Raw genomic sequence first — 22,379 nt, 5'->3', positions numbered from 1 at the left:
CCAACAAACTCTCAAATTGTTAAATTTTAAGAATCATATCAAGGCATGATCAATTATTTTTCATTAAGTCAGAGATGTGTCATATTGTAAACATTTATAAAAGGAAAAAAAGAAGTTTACACTTATTAATATATTATTGGTCATCTGTGCACACTACAGCAACTGAGTAATTCCTCCCTCCACATCTTACATTGCATTTTTTTCAAAAGCTTGTTAGGGTTGAAATATCCCAAACTCAGAAAGAGGAAATAGAAAGGGAGATTGGGAAACAGATCTCAAGCTTGACCCAAAGGCATGATATAGTAGAAACAGGGGTCATCAATTATCCAGACATCAGCTAGATCCCTCTCTATTTGGCATAGAGCAGCAATAATTTCTTGACATAATTTAGATAATTCCAACCATCAAAAGATGGAAGAATCAACAAAGAGAAATTCTATTCTGGATCAAATTCTTAGTCAAAGGGTTGCTGAGATGAGAATTATGGGATTCTTGGGAGAAATGACCACTTTATCCTAAAGTTTGTGATAGGTGAAGGAACAGCCCTACCATAGTCCATCAAAAATCCTAGATTTAGGGATAGCAGATTTCAAAGAGGTGAGAGGAAAGATATGGACTAAAATGATTTAAGGGAAGTTTGCTCAGGGCAGAAGAAAGATGCACAAGAATGGAGTTCTGAAGATGCAAAGTAAAACAATTCTAATAAGGAATACAGTGAAATTTGTTTAAATAAAGCAATGTGAATGCATAGGGAATTTAACTACAAATTCAGATTTTAAATAGAAAATTTATAGAATATGCTTGTAAGATCAAGTAACACAGGATGACTATGAGGGTGGGATAGTCCTGTAAAAATAGTGTAAAGAAATAATAAAGCGTAGAATGGGCTGAGGCTCTTAAGGGAAAGTCAGAAAAACAATGTTATTTATTAACTATATTAAGGGGAAAAGGAGAAGAGATGTTTGCTCAAATTGATTACAAATGACAATAGGGAGAAGGTAGACATGTTCAATTTTTACTTTCATTTCTCTACAAAGAAGAATGACATTTATACTTGAAGTGATAGTGAGAATATGACTGAGGGGAAGTGGATAACAAAGTAAGGAAAAAACCCATCTAACTGCCTATTAGTCACATGGCTAAAAAGAACTGCATCCTTCAGTCAAAAATGACTTGGGAATTTGGGATGGCTCAGCCACTCTAAGTGATATTAGAAAGATTTTGGAAAATGGGAGAGATCCAACAAGATTGCAGCAAAGCAAACATTGTTCCTTTTTTTTTTTTTTAGGCATTTGGGGTTAAGTGACTTGCCCAAGGTCACACAGCTAGTAAGTGTCAAGTATTTGGTCTGAGGCCGGAATTGAACTCAGGTCCTCCTGACTTCAAGGCCGGTGCTCTATCCACTGTGCCACCTAGCTGCCCCTCCACTTTTCAAAAAAGGAAAGAACAGAATTTGAAAACACTAAGTTGGGGAGCTTGACTTTAATTCCTGGAAAAATTATAAAACAGATCATTAAAGAGATGGCAAGAAACTATATAGAAAGGGAAGCAGCTATTATAGACTTCATCAAGAACAAACCTTGCCAGATTAACATTTCCTTTTTATGCATGTACTAAATGAGCAGATGAAGGAAGTGCTGTAGAAACACTTTATCTAGATTTTAGAAAAGGGTTTGATAAATATCTTATGTTATTTTTGTAGACAATGTGGGCAAATGTGAGTTAGAGAAATAATACAATTACATGGAATCAAACTTGTTAGATGGCTATACTCACAGATTAGTTGTTAATTGTACAATATCAATGAGTCAGGTTTTTGGTAGAGTACCCCAGGTATCTGTGATTGGCCTTTTTCAGTTTAACATTTTAATCAATGATTTGGATACAATCCTAAATGGTATGTAAGCTCATCATTTTTTAAGATAATGCAAAGCTGTGAAGGATAGATAACAGTGAATCTTAGAATTTGGATATAAAAAAAGATCTTGGCAGTCTAGAGTATTGGACTGAATCTAATGAAATTCAGTTAAATAAGGATAAATATAAAATCTTGCACTTGGATACCAAAAAACCAAACTTCACAAGTATAAGATGGGGGAGGCATAGACAGCTGTTTTGAAAAAGATCTGGAATTTTTCATTCACTGTAAACTCAATATGAGCCAACAATTTGATATGGCAGCCAAAAAAGTAAATGTAGTCTTGGGCATAGAGAAGCATAACTTCCAGGAATAGGAAAGTAACAATTCCACTGTACTTTGTCCTTGTCAGACCTTATTTGGAGTTTTGTGTTCAGTAGGGACACTATGGTTTAGTTTTTAAAGTGACACCACAACTTATTATTCTGGAGATCGTTCAGATGATGAAGGGACTTGAGTCCATGTCGTGTAAATATCTATTAGAGAAACTGGGTATGCTTAGCCTGGAGTAGGGGAGATTCCAAGAGAAACACAATTATTTGAAAAATTTTGTGAGAAGGAGGGACTAGGCTTGTTTTATTTGACTTGTGGGTAGAACCAATAGCAACGAGTGGAAGTTGCTAAGATGCAAATTTAGGTTTGATGTTAAGAAAAATTTCTTAACAATTAGAGATATTACAAAGTCAAGTGGGCTGCCTAGAGAGGTGTAGGGTGATCCCTACTTAGAGGTGTTCAATCAGAAACTAGATGATTACTTGTCAGGTATGTTATGGGGAGGATTCTTTTTGTGTTGGGTTGCATTAGATGACCACCAAGGTCCTTCCCACTTCTCAATATTTTGATTCTTCTTTTTTTATAGCATAGCAATATTTTGTTATATTTATTTACTATATATTTTTAAAGTAATTCATCAATCATTTTCAACTATTTTTTGTAGTTCTTTCCTGTTACAAAACTCCTGCTATACATGTTTTGGCATATATAGGACCTTTCTTTGTATCTCCAACTTTTTTAGAATATATGCCTAGCAGCAGTATCTCTGGGTCAAAGAATATTTTAATCTTTTTTTTAAAAGCTTAATTCAAGACTGTTTTCCAGAAAGTTTGGGTTGATTCACATGTCCAGTAACAGTGTGGATCATCTTTCTACAACCCTTCTAACATTAACTATTCTCATTTTTACTATCTTTGCCAATTTGTTGAGAATGACATAAAAGCTCAGAGGTATTTTGATTTTCATCTCTCTTATTATTAGGGCTTTGGAGCATTTTTTCTAAAAGTTGTTACTAGATTGCAATTTTTCTTTTGATAACTGTTTATAACCTTTGAACACTTATTCATTGGGGAAGGGGTCTTGTTATTACATATTTTGGTTAGTTCCCTGTATATCTTGGATACAAACCATTATCAAAGATCATAAGACTATATAGGTTAAGAGCTGGAAGGGACCTAAGAGGTAATTTAGGTTTTCCATTGTACCAGTCTATCTCTCAAAATATTTGATGGTTAATGCAATTAATAACTGTCTTATTTCACCTATAGATGATCTGCCTATTATATTAAGTACCTTTCTGGAAGGGAACTTGGTTTTTTTCTCTTTTGGGGAGACCCTAGATGTAAGCCAGACCTAAGTTTGGTTTAAGTAATTGTCCTTAGAGTTCTACTGTGGGGTGGGATGAGAATGTAATGAGCCAGAAGCATATAAGAGCCTGACTCCTTTTGGAGGCCAAGCTCCCCAGGATATAGCCAAGTTGACAAGAGTCCAGAATTGTGATCTGGGAGAGGTGGAGTCTAAATTTTTAACTAGAATAAATAATGAGAAGCAGTGTTCCAGGTGGGGATAAAGTATGAACAAATGCATGGATATGGGAAGAAACAAAACATATATGGGAACAGTGAATAGGTCAGTTTGATAAGGAAGGGGTGGGGGAGAGAATAAGCACTTATTAAGCCCCTACTATGTGCTGTACTAAGCACTGTACTAAGTACTTTTACAGATATTAACTCATTAGGTCCTCAAAACAGTGCTGGGGGGTACATGCTGTTATGCTCCCAATTTTACAGTTGAGGAAGCAGAGGCAAATAGAATCACTTGCCTAGGATCACATAGCTAGTATGCATCTGAGGCTATATTTGAACCTAGGTCTTTCTGACTCCAGGACCAGTGCTCTATCCTACTCTCTTCTATCTCTTTGCCACATAGCTGCCTCACTAAAGCAGAAGACTCAGAGGTAGTCATAAAAAATATATTCTATAATGTTCTTTTATAAGGGGTTCAAAATCTCAGACATCTCTTCATTTGCCACTAGCTGCTCTGCTTGGTTTTGACTCTACCATCATTTTCATCACTCCCCACTCAGAATAAGCTCATCACTAGGAGAAATTCATCAGCATGGACATTGCTTTAGCTTTGCTTCTTACATCTAATCAGTGCCCTGAGTTGTTTCTGTCTCTCTTATTAGAAGGCTGGGGGAAATGTTAAAAACCCCACCCACAGTCTCGATTTATAAAGAACTCAAAATCCCAGCCATCTCTTCATTTATCACCAGCAGCTCTGCCTGGTTTTGATTCAACCATCATTTTTATCACGCTTTTCACTTTTTCCACCCTCACAGGGTATGCTCTGGCACCGGCCCCTTCAGCTTGCTTTGGTCTTTGTCTTCCCCTTAAGCTTAGATTGTCGTATGTTCTTTGAGGGACAGTTACTGTCTTTCTTGTTCTTATTTATGTCTCTAGTACTTAGCACAGTACCTGACACAAAGTGAATGCTTGCTAAATGCTTATTTTATTTTATAATATAGGAGTTGTGGAAGATGTAGATGATGGGAAAATATTGAAAGTTTTAAAGTAGAAAAGTGGTACGATGAAATTTCTGTTTTAAAAATATTAATCTAGCAAAAACGTGTGGTGTGTGGGATAGACTACAGAAGATTAAACACATGGAGACCAGCTAGGAAAATATTACAGTTATTTTTTTGTGAGATTATAGAAGATCCAAGGGACATTGTGTAAGAGAAATGATAACACTTGGTAACTGGATATACAGGCCTAAGGAGAAGAATGATTTGAAGATACGTTAGAGTTTCTGACTCTAAATGGAATAATAATTGATAGAAAACAGGAAGTTGGAAAGAATTTAAGGGTAGGACAAGGATGATAATTTCTAACTTAAACATGTTTAGTTTGAAGTGATGTTCAGGATGTAGAGAAGCAGAGAAGATGAGAGGGGGCAATGCATAATCTAGATAATCCACCAAACTCTTCACTAGAATAGTAGTGATCATTGGGCTTTAGCCTTGATTAGTACATTAAAAAATGAAAATAGAAATTGACATTTTAATATACTTTAAAGTTTACAAATTATTTGCCTTTTGACAACCTTTTAAGAATGTAATGGGGACAGCTAGGTGGTGCAATGGACCAGCACCGACCCTGGAGTCAGGAAGACCTGAGTTCAAATTCAGCCTCAAACACTTGACAATTCCTAGCTGTGTGACCCTGGGCAAGTCACTTAACCTTAATTGTCTCACAAAAAAAAGAATATAATGAAATTATTATAATGCTCATTTATGGATGAGGTGTTAAATGTTCAGAGAAGTAAAATGACTTGCCTAGGGCTATATATTAGAGCAATGCCCCATGATCTGAAATCCAGGTCTTTTGATTCTAGGACCAGTACTCTTAGCACCAATCCATATTGCTCAATAACTGCCCAATTATTTTCAAAACTTATAACTTTCAAAACTTATGATTGCCTTAATTTATACTATACAAGTAGAAAACCAAATAAACGAAGTAGAGTCTCTACTCACTCTGAACTGGCCACCATTTCCATCATCCAGTTCCAGAATGTATCCTTCTGCCATCACTGTTGACAAAGGTGGCTGTTTCCATGACAATGTAGCACTGTTGTTGTGTGTGCAACAATCTTCCAACTGTAGAAGAGGGGCTGCTGGCACTGGAGAGGAAGCTAAACACAAATGAGTGTAATCTTGACTTTTTTAATTGTCAAAGTACATTTTCATTTTTTACTTAAGTGCAAACACATCAGCAAACAATTGAATACTCCACAATTTAAAAGTAAACTAGGTAGCAACAGCAAATTGACCCAGAATGGTGAGAGTGTTCCTTGTGTCATTATACTTTCTTTTAACCATGTTCAGTGATATTTGCTATATTAGAAATTAAAACTGATAAAATTATAAAACAATTATTAATTCCTTAAAATGATGATAACAAACTTATTACATGTTAATATAAATAACTTATTTATGAAGATAACTATATGTAGTTTCCAAAACAAAAAAAATGAGAATGACATTATTTCACATATCTTCACATAACTCTTTAATGTCTGGTTTAATAGAAGACATCTAGGTTCTCATACTACTGCTAAATACAACCTATCATAATATGCTATCTTGGTTGAAGTATATGAAGAAAATATGCTCTCATATAGATATGTAGTTGAAAAAAAGGAAGAGCTTTTTAATAGCCAAGTAAATTTGTGGAATTATTTTGAAAATATTCTTATCCTCATAGACCCTTGAAAAAGGTCTAAGGGACCCTCCAAAGGTCTGTGGACCACACTTGAAGAAACTGTTCTAAACATATCATGTCAGAGTCCAAAAAAGAAGGTTCTTTGCAAAACTGTAAGACAATATTGGTGCATAGTCCAGATTATTTCTACATTACTGCAAAACATCCTGGTTTTCTCTTGCTCAAATAAAATATGACCTAGGAAAATGTTCTATATTGATTGTTCTGTGAAAAGCAAGTGGAGGAGAGTGACATTTGAGAGGAGGGGATAGAAGAGGGATATGTCATAATAAAGTTTAGAAATCACAGGCTTATCTCAAATATCTCCTCCCCCAAAGTTTATTATGAGTCAATTTACTTTGTATTTAAGCTATATTTTTCCTTTTATTTTTCAAAGAAGCTGTTTAAATGCCTTGCCAAACGTAGCCTAGAACTACATTTCTCTGAAACATCCATGTTACACACTCAAAGGCAATTTTCTAAATCTCTCTCCATTAATGAATGTGCAACACTGATGTTTTATCCCTGGGTTCAAGTTTTAGTCTCTGCAAAGAATAGGCAGTTGTGTTATAGAGATTTTCTGTTTTGCAATACTGTGTTGCAATGTGCTATCAGCCATCAAGAATGTAATCCAAAGACCATTTTAGAGATGAGGAAAAAATGTCACATATGTTAGTTATCTGAGTACCAGAGAGCCAGATTAAACATATAAAACTGCAAAACTTCATTACATGACAAAATCAGACGCTATGCAAATCTTCTTAGAAGGCTGGACATGAAGTAGCCTACTAAGTTAACCTGCATGTTTATATTCCCAACAATTACTTGTATTTGGGGTTCTGGACCTCAACACAATTTTATAAGCAACAATATCCACATAAGATACTTTTTGACTTATCTGGATATAAATACTTACGTTTCATTTGTACAAAGTCAAGTTGGTGGATGGACTGCAGAAGAGGTGTGTTGTCTAGATTCAAATCAAAGTCTGTTGTCATCCGTGGCGTAAGAGTTCCTTTTCCCCATTGATCCTCAGTCATGTGCACTCTTCTAATGAGTGCATCGGAAATCTAATCATATTAAAGATAATGTGAGAGATTTCATGCCACACTGGGAAATAGAATAGTTTCCAAAATGAGTTATATCCTTACCTTGAAAAAACTGAGGTTGGTGAAATGGTCTTTACCCAACCCCAAACTTTTTTTTGACACATTTCTAAATGTCCCTATATTTAGAGCTAAATTTACATTTAGTCATAGGCAAGGTTGGTGCAAACTAATTTTATTGATATAAAAGATGTATATGCTAAAGTACTAGTTGCTGGATTACACAGTTCTTTCTGATCTTACTGTCTTAATGGAACCAGCACCACTGTAACAGGTGATGTAACCCACCCTATGTGATTGACCAGTTTGTCTCCATTTTATATAAAGAAATGACATTGCCCTCTCTTTAGAATAATAAAATGAGGGATATCAGAAAATTACAAGAGATACTGAATGAATTGTATTCAGCAAAATATAATTTCTAGCATCTTGCAAACAAAGTCTGTGAAGTGATTATCATTTAACAGACCAGAAACCAAACACTAGAAGGCTTATTTCCTTGGAATCTGGCCCTGGTCCCCATTGTCCTGATTGGTATTTGCCTCCCATCACCCAGTACATTCAGACCTGGCTTTATCCGTGCTTCATTTCTCTTTCTGGATATCTTATTACCAAATGCCTTGCTGACATGCACATATACATTCCTTGCCATGTCAAGGGACCATGATTCAAATCAATGTCATCATCATCCTCCACTCATTCCCTGTACATTTCTTGTACCTGTACTTGTACCTGTACCTCGTTCTACTCATCATTCCTATTCTTTTCTAAATCAAAATAATCTTCCCTGACCAATACTCTTACATATGTATGTGCACACACACACATACACTACATATGTAGTCCCTTTTTTGAATAATGATGGTAGGGACTTATTCAACAGGCCATCATTAAATGCTTACTGTGAGCTACATACCTTGCTAACTGCTGAAGATATTGTGTCTGCTTTTGTATTTGCATCCATCAAACTTAGCCTGGTTCTTCCAGCACTTACTTACTAGAGAGCTTACTAGATGCTTTCTCTTTTATGTATTCATTGTGGAGCTTTCCTTTTTCTTATATATCATGTTCATTTACTTTCTATTGTTCCTCTGTTTCTTATTTTAGTATTTTTATTTGAAAATGACATACTTAGCAACCAAAAGACTCTGACCCTTTAAGTGCAATCAATTTAAAATTAAAATATTTCATTAAAATTTGGCCTTGACTAAAAGAAAAAAAAATAAAAGTATATTCAAATAGGGACCAATAAATTATCAAGGCATGAATCTAACTGGCCTAGTGGGAAGAAAAATAAATTTAGTGCTTCAAGACTTAACTCTGATACCTGATAGTCATGTGACCAGGGGAGTCACTTTATTTCCCTAAGCCTTATTTTACTCATCTAAAAACAGTAATAATATCTTTTGAGATTAATGTGATCAAAGAAGAAACAATTTTGAAAAGATTGGAAGAATTTCCAATAATCAGGGGGCTTCCCTTGAGAGAATAAAAGACCAGAGGAGAGAGAAGTCCTATTCCTCTTCCACCATTCTTTTGTAGAAGCACCTAGACAGGGGTGGCTAGGTGATGCAGTAGATAGAGCACCGGCCCTGGAGTCAGGAAGTTCAGATCTAGCCTCAGATGCATAACACTAACTAGCTATGTGACTCTGGGCAAATCACTTAACCCCAATTGCCTCACCAAAAAAAAAAAAAAGCACTTAGATTTGAAGTCACCTTTTTGGGCCCAGAAAAATATAGACTGAGGTATTCAGCAATGATCTTCACCTTCAGACCTCTCATAATTCTATGTTCTTCTCTTAGGTTCTTCTCTTATGCGCTTATGTATTACTGTGCATTCCTGTTCCTCTACTGCACTTCATCCTTACTTCCACTTCTAACTCTCAAGATTGCTTCAAAGCTCAACTCAAATGCTACCTTGAGCTTTACTGATCCCCAAATGGCTAGTGTTCTTGTCAGTTACCTTGTATTTACTGTGTGTATATACATATACACACAAACACACATATATAATATTTTCTTATATTTTTGCACATGTTCTTTTCCACACATGATGCTCCATCTCCTGGATCTGTGCCTTTGCATTGGCTGTCTGCCATAACTGTGCATAGGTACAGCTAGTTTCCTTCAAAACTAATCTCAAGCTCAACTTCCTATAGCAAATATTTCCAAATCCCCTCAGATGCTAGTGCCTTTCCAAGGTTACCTTGTGTTCACTTGATATGGATCTTGTATGCACTCTATATGTACATCATGTCTCCTCCATCTGAAAGTAAGCTCCTTGAGGCAAGAAACTATTTCACTTTTACCTCCGCTATCTCCAGTCTCTAACACAATGCTAACACATAGTAATAAATGTAGATGGATTAAGTGAGGGGTTTTGGAAAATGCAATAGCATGATGTAAATGTGAATTGTTAATAATTACAACTTCTTTCTATAGGTATTTTCCTCACAAAGACCTTGATCAGGAGTAGATATCACAAATATTAGTTGTTATCTTTTTATAAGTAAGGAAAGTGAAACATAGGGGGAAGGGAAAGGAATAAGTGTTTATAAAGTGCCTACTATGTACCAGGCACTATACTAAGAACTTTACAAATATCATCTCCTTTGATCACATCAAACTTGGGAGGATAGTTGCTATTACTGCCCCATTTGACAATTGAGGAAACTAAGGCAAACAAAGGTCAAGTGTCTTGCCCAAAGTCACAAAACCAGTAAATGTCTGAGGCTGTATTTGAGCTCAGGTATTGCAGACTTCTGGCTCAGTGCTTTTTCCACTGTGCCACCTAGCTACCTCTAAATAGGAAACAGGAATTAAATAACTTCCCAAGGGTCACACAGCTAGTAACTTCTAAATCTGGGACTTGAAGCCTATTTACTTATTTCCAACACTATTTTATATTTCCATTATATTATCTCTTCAATTGTTTTCCTATTATTACTTCTCAAACCAACAAATATCTACTGATTGGCCAAAAAGTTGGCACTGAGAAAGTAAAATAATGTATAGTTATTTGGATTTTTTCCATTGATAAAACCATTCTAGCTAGATGCACTGATTGATACAAAAGATACCAATTCTTCTAAATAGAAATCTACCTCTTCTTGTGGGCCACAATTCAATTCTTTTATTGTTACCTCCATTTCCTCATGTCTAAAATGAAAAAGTTAGACTAGATGACCTCTAAAGTCCCTACAGTATCTGAAATGGTATGATTCCAAAAGACTGTACGATGGGCTTAGGAGGTGTTTTTTTCTCTTTTCAATGAAACTCAGCAAGTATTACCCCATGTAACATTCTTTACAAATGATAGCATCTGGCAATGATTTTCTGGTAGTTGGGTAATTTCATTGAAAGAAAATCACAAAACGGGATAGTGTGAAAGTGGGTTATGCTATATATTTCTTGGATTGGATTGGATGAGACTTGGATTCATAGACCTAGTCCCATGGGACATTTAGAAACTAAAAACCAAAGAAGTCCACACTCACCTGCAAAAAGCCACTGGGGTCATTTTCCTTGATAACTTCCAGGCAGTACTCCATGAGACCAGTAGTCTGTCGCAATTTCACTGTACAGTGAGATATCTGATCTCGTACAACCTATAAGGCGAGTTAATGTTCCCAAACAGTTAAAACTATAGCAGAATCAACACTGAAGTATGGGGACTTTTGCATTTTCCCCCTCAACAATTCTGGGTTAGTGGTTAATCGTCGCTGGCACAGTCCTCAGTGACTAGCAACCTGAGGACAAATTGGGAGTCTCTGGCCACCCACTTCATTTAGCAAGGAAAAGTGTACCAAAAAGACCAAGACATATTCTCTGCTCTACAGGGAATGACTCAATTAAACTTCAAGTCATGAGAAGCAGCCAGGGAGCTCAATTTAGTTCCACATGACGGTCCTCCCACCATTCCTACACATACTCCATGGAATGTACTTTCAGTACAACCCTCTAACACCCATGGATTAGAAAAAGAAAGATATTCGTTGATTCAATTTCTACCTACACAAAGTATTTTTCATACATCTCTTTTTCAGTTATTGTTATTTAGTCAGAATCCCCAAAAAGCAAGGGCTATAATTAGGTAATTTCAGTTTTCATAACCAGAAACTGTCATTACAATTACTTACATTGTTATTGCTAATACAAAACTTTAGAATTTTGAACAGTGACAACTTAACATAGATTTCTAGGTAGTCTATGAAGAGAGAGGGAGTTGAGTTGTTCTGGAAAAACTGTTAATTAGGAAGAAATTGAGAAGACAGAGATAAAGGCATAGAGAGGACTGAATTTAACCTTTGTACTGCTAATAAATAATAAAAAAAATTGTTGAGACACTTGGCTATAATCTTGAGCTATGACTGGTGGGACTATATTCCAGAAGTTAGGAGAAATCAAGAAAAATAGTCATTATTATAGGTAACTGTGTCTATGAGCCAGCTAAAAACATTGTGAATAATTATTTATATTAAAAGTAACCACTATATATTCTATTTCTCTCTTCTGTGAATTGTGCATATGTATATGGAAATATAAATCACTTTGGTGCCTCTTTGGCTTCTATCTGAGGAATGTCAAACAATTTTCCCTTATATCAAGAGTCAGGTTTTATCAGTAATGTTAATATTAACAGAAGAGGTCAGATTTTTAGCTAACCAAAATTAGCAGGAGAAATGACCCTGAGTTCCAAATAATGAAAGGAAAGAACATAACAACATGATTGGCTGGTTGTTGTCCTTCATTTCCAAAGAGGACTAAAATGACATCACTATGTTGGAGTCAAGATACAATGTGTCCAACTGTGATTGATCAGACCAATACAAGCTAGAACGCCCTACCACAGGTCAGGCAGAAATAGTTCATATGATCATTTGGAGTAAAGTGTCTCACATATCACACAATGGATTCAAAGTTCTTGAGAGAAACCTTCAGTGTCCCTCTATCTCTTCTTCTGACCACCATGTGAGTACCTGCATTGCATAAGTTCTCCATAAAATAGTGCTTTAGGCAAGCATACATTTGGGGTTCAAATAAAGTGGCCAGCCCCTCTAAGTTGTTCTCTGCAGTAGAGTTTGAATGGTTGGCACTTTAGCTAGAGAAAGGACCTCAGTGTCTGGTACCTTATCTTGCTGAGTAATCCTTCCAGGTGATCTGCAGAATCTTCCTAACACAATTGAAATGGAAGTGATTTAGTTTCCTAACACAGCACTGATGGACTGTCCAGGTTTTACAGGCATGCAACAATGAGGTCAGCACAACAGCTCTGTAGACTTTCAGTTTGATAAGGAGTCTAATATCTCTTCTTTCCCACACTTCCCTTTGGAGCCTCCCAAACATTGAACTAACTCTGGCCACGTGTATATCAAGCTCATCATCTATGTGTATATCCCTAGAAAGTATACTAACAAAGTAAGTGAATTTATCCACAGTATTCAAAATTTCTCCATTTGCTGTAACTGATGGTTTCACATATGGATGATGTGGTGCTGGCTGGTGAAGAATTTGTGTTTTCTTGATGTTAAATTGTTAGGCCAAAATGAGCACAAGCAGCAGAGAATAAATCCATACTTTGTTGCATCTCAGTTTCAGAGGTTGTATTGAGTGCACAATCATTTGCAAACAAAAAAATCATGTACCAACTCTCCCTCTACTCTAGTCTTGGCTTGTAGCATTTTCAAATTAAATAATTTACCATCAGTGTGGTAGCCGACTTTCACACTGGTTTTTCCTCATTGAAGGTTTCTGACAACCTTGCTGAAAATATCATGTTAAAAAGCATGGGAGAGAGGGGGCAGAGTCAAGATAGTGGAGTGAAAGAAGTGACTTGCTTGAGCTCTCCCCCAAACCCCTCCAAATACCTATAAAAATGGCTCTAAACAAATTCTAAAGCAGCAGAACCCACAAAAAGACAAAGTGAAACAAATTTCCAGTCTAAGACAGCCTAGATGGTTGATCACAAACGTATATCACATATGGGAGCACAGGCCACAGCGACCCTGGAGCAGGTCTCAGAGGACTGAATGGTGGGCAGCTGTGGCAGTTTCCAGACTTCTCAACCCACAAACACCAAAGACAACTTAGAAGGTCAGTGGGAAAAGTCTGTTTCTGTGGTGCTGAGAGAGAAGGATGGTGGGGTCCCAGCCCCATTCCCCGAGTTTGGCCTCGAGCAGCAGCTGCCTCCTGAGCTTCTGGACCACAGACTGAGGGGGAATTCAGTGGCTGATCAGAGGGGGAATTGCAGGGATCTCTCTGCTGGTGCAGGATTCTCTTGCTTTGCCTGTGCTTGGATCTGGGTCACAGTTCTGGGTAGTGGTCCTAGGGTGAGGAGGAGTGCTGGCATGGTGGAGCTCGTTAGTGGCTGTGGAGAGGAAACCCTCTTCACAGTTCTAAGACAAAAAAGAGTGCTCATAGACCAGAGCACAGGCCAGGAAAGGAGTAAACACCTTACCCTTGATCATACCACCTTGGAAGAACTGAAAATTTACAGGTCCCTAGAAGTATCTCTGAAAACAGCTGCACAAAACCCCTGAAGCTTGGGACAGTACATTCACCACAGTGGAAATAGATTCCTACCTTAACAAAGAGTTTATAACTCAAGTAACTGGTCAAGATCATGAGCAAGCAGGGCAAAAAGAGTCAGACTATGTTATCTTACTTTGGTGACAAAGAAGATCAAAACATACAACCAGAAGAAGACAACAAAGCCAAAGCTCCTACATCCAAAGCCTCCAAGAAAAATATGAATTGGTCCCAGGCCATGGAAGAGCTCAAAAAGGATTTTGAGAAGCAAGTAAGAGAAGTGGAGGAAAAACAGAGTGATGCTAAAGGAGACCCCCAAAAATACTGAAGAAAATAAGACCTTAAAAAATAGCCTACCCCAAATGGCAAAAGAGGTCCAAAAAGCCAATGAGGAGAAGAATGCCCTGAAAAGCAAAATTGGCCAAAAGGAAAAGGAAGTCCAAAAGCTTACTGAAGAAAATACTTCCTTAAAAATCAGAATGGAGAAATTGGAAGCTAGTGACAATTTGAGAAATCAAGGCATTGTTACACTAATCCAAAGGAATGAAAAAATAGAAGAGAATGTGAAATATCTCATTGGAAAAACAACTGACCTGGAAAAGAGATCCAGGAGAGAGAATTTAAAAATTATTGGACTATCTGAAAGCCATGATCAGAAAAAGAGCCTAGACATCATCTTTCAAGAAATTATCAAGGAAAACTGCCCTGATATTTTAGAACCAGAGGGCAAAATAGAAATAGAAAGAATCCACCTATCACCTCCTGAAAGAGATCCTCAAAGGAAAACTCCTAGGAATATTGTAGCCAAATTCCAGAATTTCCAGGTCAAGGACAGAATATCATAAGCAGCCAGAAGGTAATAATTCAAGTATTGTGGAAACACAATCAGGATAACACAAGATTTAGCAGCTTCTACATTAAGGGTCCGAAGGGCATGGAATGTGATATTCTGGACAGCAAAGGAGATAGGACTACAACCTAAAATCGCCTACCCAGAAAAACTGAGTATAATCCTTCAGGGTAAAAGTGGTCATTCAATGAAATAAAGGACTTTCAAGCATTCCTTTGGAAAAGACCAGAGCTGAATAGAAAATTTGACCCTCGAATGCAAGACTCAAGTGAAACATGGAAGAGGTAAACAGGAAAGAGAAATCATAAGAGACTTATTAAGGTTGAACTGTTTACATTCCTGCAGGGAAAGATGATATGTGTAACTCTTGAGTCTTTTGTCAGTATTAGGGTAGTGGGAGGGAAAAAATTATATGTATGTATAGATAGATAGAGGGCACAGGGTGAGTTGAAGAGGAAGGAAGCTGAAAAATAAAATTAAGGGGGGAGAGAGGATTATACTGGGAGAAGGAGAAAGGGAGAAGTAGAATGAGGTAAAATATCTCACCTGAAACAGACAAGAAAAGGCTTTTACAGTGGAGGGGAAATGGGGGAAGGTGAGAGGGAATGAGTGAATCTTATTCTCATAGGATTTGGCTTAAGGAGGGAATAACATACACCATGGGGTATGGAAATCTATCTTACTCTACAGGAAAATAAGGGGGGAAGGGGACAAGAGAGCAGGGGCTTGACAGAGGGAAGGGGAGATTAGGGGAGGGGATAATCAAAAGCAAACACTTCTGAGGAGGGACAGGGTCAAAAGAGAGAATAGAATGAATGGGGGGTGGGATAGGATGAAGGGAAATACATTTAGTTTTTCACAACAGAACTACTATGGAAGTGTTTTGCATAACTACACATATATAACCTGTATCGAGTTGCTTGCCTTTTTAATGAGGCTGGGTGGGGAGGGAGGAAGAGAGAATATTTGTAACCCAAAATTTTAAAAAAACACATCTTAAAAAAATTATTTTCACATGCAACTGGAAAATAAGAAATGCAGGAAATGAGGTATAGATATCTATCCTACCCTATAGGAAAATAAAAAGGGGAGGAGATAAGAGAAGGGGGGAAGAGATAGAAGAGATGGCAGATATGGGGAAGGGGTACTCAGAATGCATGCCATCTTGGGGTAGGGGAGGGGTGAGATAGGGAGAAAATTTGAAACTCAAAATCTTGTGGAAGTGAATGTTGAAAACTAAAAATAAATAAATTAAAAAAAAACATGGGAGCAAACACACAGCTTTGCTTTAGTCCATTAGTGACTGAGAAAGCACAAGAGCATAATACATTATACAGAACCCAGGCATGTCATCATGAAATTGACATACCATACTGATGAACTTCTCTGGACCACCAAATTCTGACATAATTTTCCACAAGCCCTCACAACTGACAGTAACAAAGACCTTGGTCAAATGATGAATGTTGTGTACAGACCTCAATTCTGCTCCTGGCATTTCTCTTGGAGTTGTTAGACAGCAAACACCATATCAACTATTCATAGGTCCTTTTTGAAGCCACAGTGGCTCTTGGGTAGATGGCCATCTTCCAGGTGAAGGATCACTCTATTAAAGAGGACTCTAGCAAAAATCTTACCAGCAGTGACTAAGAGGGAGACCACTCTGTTATTGTCACAGTACAACCTATTTCCCTTTCCTTTAAAGAGATAGACAATGGAGTTATTCTTGAACTCATGGGAGATAACTTCCTCTTGCCATACAATCTGGAAAATTTCAGCCAGCTTTTGTATGACCAGTAGACTCCCTACCTTGTAAATCTCAGGTGGAATAGAATTAGCACCAGGCACTTTGCCAAATCAGAGGAGCCTAATGGCATTCAAAACCTCTTCTTCAGTTGGAAACTCAGCTATAGAGGGACTGACTTCAACTTGAGGTATATGGTCAATGGCTTCAGCATTGATTGATGATGGTCTGTTGAGAACAATGGAAGTGTTCAACCCATCTCTCTAGGAACATGTCCTTATCACTAATCAATGTGGCTCCATCAACACTGGGTAATTGAAATGCGGCATATATTTTTGGCCCACAAATAGTCTTCAAAGCATTATGAAAGCATGTTGGATTGTTACTATCAGAATAAAACTGAATTTCATCTGCCTTTTTACTGAGCCAAGAATCCTGTATCTCTCTAAGGTTCTCTTGTACTTTACTTTTGATGGAGTTAATGCTAGCTTCTTACAGATGGATGAACTATCTTGCAGGTAAACTGTGGAATTCTCATTTTTCATTTAGCATCTTCTAAATTTCCCCATGATTTTTGTCAAACCAGTCTTAATGTTTGTGAATGTTTTGACCCAGCTGAGTAAATGTGGTGCTGTACATCAAATCTCTAAAAGCTGTCCACTCCTGTTCTACTCCATTGTTGCCAACTGTGTGTTGGATCAGCTTTCCCTTCAAATTAGCAACACACTATGCTAGGAGAAATGTTTTAATCTGTTGACATTTTGTCTTCTGGCAATCATCTTGATTTGGGGCCTCTACTTTGGTTGAATGCAAATATTTAGCTTGAAGAGGATGTCTATGGACAAAGATAGGTCCTACAGGATAAGTCCAGCATTCTACATCATACATTGCCTTCATCACTCTCATGTCCTGTCTTTCTCTTCTCCTTACAATCAAATAGTCCATTAAATGCCATTGTTTTCTGTGAGGGTACACCCGCAAAAAGTTTTATTGCATTTAGGTAAATGGAAGACAGTGTTCATGATGAAAAGGTCATGAGATGTATAAGTCTTCAGTAATAAATGACCATTGCTGTTGCTGTTTCCAACTCCATTTCTCCCAAGGACTCCCTGCCATGTCTGGTAGTCTGTGCCTACTCTTGCATTAGAGCCACCCAGAATTATAAGCTTGTCCTCTTTTGGCAGATTGATGATGAGGGTTTCCAGGTCTGCTTAAATTTTTTCTTTAACCTCATCAGGATTTGTTATGGTTGGAGCATACTTTGATGATAGTGGTGTGATGCTTTCCTACAAGTGGCAGTCACATTGTAATGAGCCTGCCATTCATTCCTCTTGGTAGGCATACAAGTTTTTTGAATAGATTAATTTTGATTGCAAAACCTACACCGGCTTCACTGCACTCCCCTTCATGGTGGCCACTCTGGAAAAACACGTATCCAGCTCCAACTTTGGTAAGAAGGACCTTCATTTGCCAGCCTTGTTTCACTCAGGCCTGCTATTTGGATGTGATACCTGCTAATTTCTCTTGCAACAAGAGCTGTTCTTCTTTCATGTCTATTGAATTTTGTGTTATTCACAAGAGTGCATGCATTCCATGTGCTGATGGTGAGTGGAATCATCTTTGTAGAAGTTTTTGTATTTGTCTGTGTGTATGTGTGTGTGTGTGTGTGTGTGTGTGTCTTTCAATCACAAGGTGGGATCCCTGCCTGCCACAGTAAGTAGGCCAGGGTTGGATAAAACAGACAGTTTTTAGGGTACCTTTTCTATCCCCTTCCTCATACCAGGTGGTGAGCAGTGTGGTATTTAAAAGGCTTCTCAAACCCCCAGGGCTGCCGAATCCCACTGCTGCTTCCAGTGAGAAGATAATCTTATGACCAGAGCCACCTGTATGCAGGGTTGTCACTACAACTGCCAGTGTATTTGCACCTGCTTCTTCATCACTTACCTATTGCCACAGGACTTTGAGATAGGCAAAAATGGTAAAATCATATGGGTGATTTCTTTTGATTTATGATGTAGAGTTGTACAAAGTCTTCAGCCTCACTTTCTCTTCCAGAGCCATACAGTCCAGTGGCAAGACAGAGTTAAGATGACTGATCATGATTCAGGATATAGTGGATGACCTTGGTGTCTTCAATGTCTAACCAAGCTCTAAGTGCTCCACAGTCTCTGCTTCAGCTGCCTTTATGGCCATTGGAACAAATCGTTCTCAACTGCCCATTCTACCAAGAGATGTCTTCACAATTCTTTGGGTAAACACCTCTCATCTTGCTGAAGGCTTTAAGACCCCTTGGTTACCCTCAACTTGGTTTAACCCATCTGCCAAAACAGTTTACTGAGGTGTGACCACTGCTACACATACTACAGCTTCTTGGAGCTGCAGGTGAGAGTTGGATGGATTAGGTAGACACCAAATGTGAAAAGCAGCCCTCAGGGCTCACCAGCCCTCACACCAGAGGTACTAGTCTTCCCTGAACATATCCTATACCCCAGAGTAAGAAATAAGAAGACTATAAATGTAGGAGGGGGCTAGGTTATGAAGGCCTTTTAATACCAAGCAGAGTATTTTGTATTTGTTCCTAGAAACAGTAGGAAGCCACTGAAGTTTACTGGGGAGGAGACATGATCAGATTTGTGTTTTAGGACAATTACTTTAGTGACTGAATGGAGAATAGATTGGAGTGAGGAAGAGAACTGACATAGGCAGACCCACCAGCAGGGTATTACAATAGCCCAGGTATGAGGTGATGAGGGCCTGCATCAGGGTCATGGCAATTACAGAGGAGAGAAGGGAGTGTGTTGAAGAGATGTTGCAAAGGTGAAATTAATGGGCCTTGGCAACAGCATGGATATGGTGGGTGGTGGTGATGAGAGATATTGAGAAATCTTAGGTTGTAAGCCTGAGAGACTAGGAAGATGATGTTGCCCTCCACACTAATAGGGAAATTATGAGCAGGGGGAGGTTTAGGGAAAAGATAGTGAATTTTATTTTGGACATATTGAATTTAAGATGTCTACTAGACATCCAGTTTGAGATGTCTGGAAGTCAGTTGAAGATGTGAGATTGAAGTTCAGGAGAGACACTGAGGCAAGATAGGTAGATCTGAGAGTCATCAGCATAGAGATTGTAATTAAATCCATAGGAACTGATGAGATCATCAAGGGAAGGAATATGGAGGGAGAAGAGAAGAGGGTTCAGGACAGAACTCTGAGAGACACTTGTGGTTAGAAAGCATGATCTGGAAGAGAATCCAGCAAAGGAGACAAAGAAAGAATGGTCAGATAGATAGGTGGAGAACCAGGAGGGTGGTGCCCCAAAAAAAGAGAAAGAAAAGAGAAGAGATTATCAAAGAGGAGTATTAAATTATATTAAAGAGTATCAAAGAGGAAAGAGTGACCAACAGTGTCAGAGATGGCAAGGAAAATGAGTATTGAGCAAAGGACATTGGATTTGGCAACTAAAGGATCATCAATAACTTTGGAGAGAGCAGTTTCAGTGGAATAATAAGATCAGAAGCCAGATTATAAGGGATTAAGAAGAGAGTGAAGGGAGAAAAAGTAGAGGCACATATTGGAGCCTTCCTTTTGGAGGAATTTAGCTACAAAGGGCAGAGAAAGAAATAGGATGAGAGCAGTGATGGAAGGATCAAGTGAGTGTTTTTTCAGGATAGGTGAGACATAGACATTTGTAGGCAGTAGGAGATGATCCAGTAGAGAGAGAGAGATTGAAAATAAGTGAAATAGTAGGGATAATGGAGAGGGCGATCTGTTGAATGAGATGGGATGGAATGGGATTGCTTGAGCAAGAGGAAGGGTTAGTTTTGTTAAGGAATAAGGCCATTTCAGCATTTGAAACAGGGGTGAAAGAGGAAAAAGTGTTATAAGGCACCTAAGTGATAATAAATAAGGAAGAGGGGAGAAGAAGTTCAATAGTGAATGACCTTGATTTTTTTATGTAGAATATGAGGCAAGATTCTCAACTGAGAGAGTGGGGAAAGGGGAATTATGGGAAGTTTTAGGAGGGATGAAAATGTTTGAAAGATTTCTTATGGAGAATGACATGAATAGATAAGGGAAGTGGAGTAGGATTATCTAGTGTTGGTGAGGGCAAGTTGAGGTAATGTAATGTAAATGTGTAGTGGACCCATTCAGAAAGGCTGCATGATTTTCTCCACCTTCATTCAGGATGTGTTAGGGAAGGCTTCCTATAGAAAGTGGGGTTTTAGTTGGGACTTAATGGAAGCCAAGGATGCCATTGTTAAGAGCATAGTAGTGAGAGGATCCTAGGCCTGGGGACAGGCAGAGAAAATGGCTGGAAACAAGAGATGGCTTGCCTTATTAGTGTACATGTGTAAGTATAAATGCAATGAATGGTAGGAGAGTGATCCAAGGCTGAGGCTTGGCCTCATATTTAGTGATATGATAGGGGGTTAGGGATTCAAGGGAAGAGGACAGTGTAGACTTGAATTCCTTCTCCAAGGAGTCAAGATGGAGAGAAGAGGAGAAAGTGGCTACTGCAAGGGAAATGACCTGGAACAGAATTGAAGAGTCAAGGAGCTGGAGGTCATAGTGAAAATGAAGAATAGGGTTATCTAAGGGAAGGTAGAGAAAGAGGCAAAAAAGCCATTAAATTATGGTGGGATAAGGGAATTTCATAATTCTTGAATACAGAGGTGGTACATTTGTGGGTGATGGAAAGATCAAGGCTATGGCCATCTTTGTGTATGGTTAAGGAGGGCAGAGGAATAACTCATGGTAGAAAATCTGGGTGGTTAGGGTATTTGAAGGAGAATGAATGTATGTTGAAATACCCTAGTATGAGGGCCAGATTTGAAATGAGAGAAAAACTGTAAACCAGGTATCAAACTCATTGAAGAAGAAAGGGAGGGGCAGCTAGGTGATGCAGTGGATAGAGCACCGGCCCTGAAGTCAGGAGGACCTGAGTTCAAATCCGGCCTCAGACTAAACACTTGATACTTATTAGCTGTGTGACCCTGGGCAAGTCACTTAACCCTAATTGCTTAAAAAAAAGAAGAAGAAAGGGAAATGTCCCAGGAATCCATTGACATCAATTCCCAAGATTTTGATTGGGTTGTAGATAAAGGTTCCTTTGAACCTCAAAGGAAGTTACAAAATGATGAAAGAAGGGGATGAACCTGGAAGTGGTAATGGGAAGCAAAGTATATTTCAACACCTCCACCTCAATTAGTGAACCAAGGAGAATGAGTGAAGATCCAGCCAGTACTGGAAAGGATGGCCAGAGAGTCTGTGTCATCAGAGCAAAATCAAGTTTTAGTATGAGCTAGAAAGTAGATGGAAGGAATGACAGAGAAATAGATTTAAGATGAAGAGAAGTATGTTGCCTATGGAACATGCATTCCAGAGGGAGGTCTGGGTGGACTCAGGCTAAAAATTTGAGATGGAAGGGTTGAAAGGGATGGGAATGAGGAATCAGGTGGTAGGGGATATGAAGTGGGATTGAGATGATGATTTACAGGAGTTCAGAGGCAGTGGAATGTGAAGCATGCTACTAATCATGAGTATGTTCATCACTGAATGGAGGGCACCATTATTCCCACAAAGGACAGGCAAAGTAAAAGTGGGAGGCCTGAAGTCGAAGGGAGAGTTACCCTTCTTTGCACTGGAGGTTCTTCACATCCCAGTTGAGAGACTGGGCTGGGAATAGGTGGTGGA

At 38.3% G+C, this 22,379-nt stretch overlaps 1 protein-coding gene across 1 annotated transcript in view; it reads right to left on the bottom strand.

The window, feature by feature from the left end:
* Positions 1 to 22,379, bottom strand: part of TRIM9 (tripartite motif containing 9) — a 153,207-nt gene that overhangs the window by 52,732 nt on the left and 78,096 nt on the right. Inside the window, exons 4-6 of the mRNA XM_027849201.1 lie at positions 11,062 to 11,172; positions 7,373 to 7,526; positions 5,730 to 5,887 (exon numbers count right to left, since the gene is read on the bottom strand). Coding sequence (XP_027705002.1) covers positions 5,730 to 5,887; positions 7,373 to 7,526; positions 11,062 to 11,172 — 423 coding nt within the window. The remainder of the gene's footprint in view (positions 1 to 5,729; positions 5,888 to 7,372; positions 7,527 to 11,061; positions 11,173 to 22,379) is intronic.

The sequence above is a fragment of the Vombatus ursinus genome, unplaced genomic scaffold (assembly GCF_900497805.2).
Source record: "Vombatus ursinus unplaced genomic scaffold, bare-nosed wombat genome assembly UNPS02007284.1, whole genome shotgun sequence".
NCBI lineage: Eukaryota > Metazoa > Chordata > Mammalia > Diprotodontia > Vombatidae > Vombatus > Vombatus ursinus.
The sequence above is the reverse complement of the archived record's forward strand: the minus strand, read 5'-3'. Positions and strand labels throughout refer to the sequence as shown.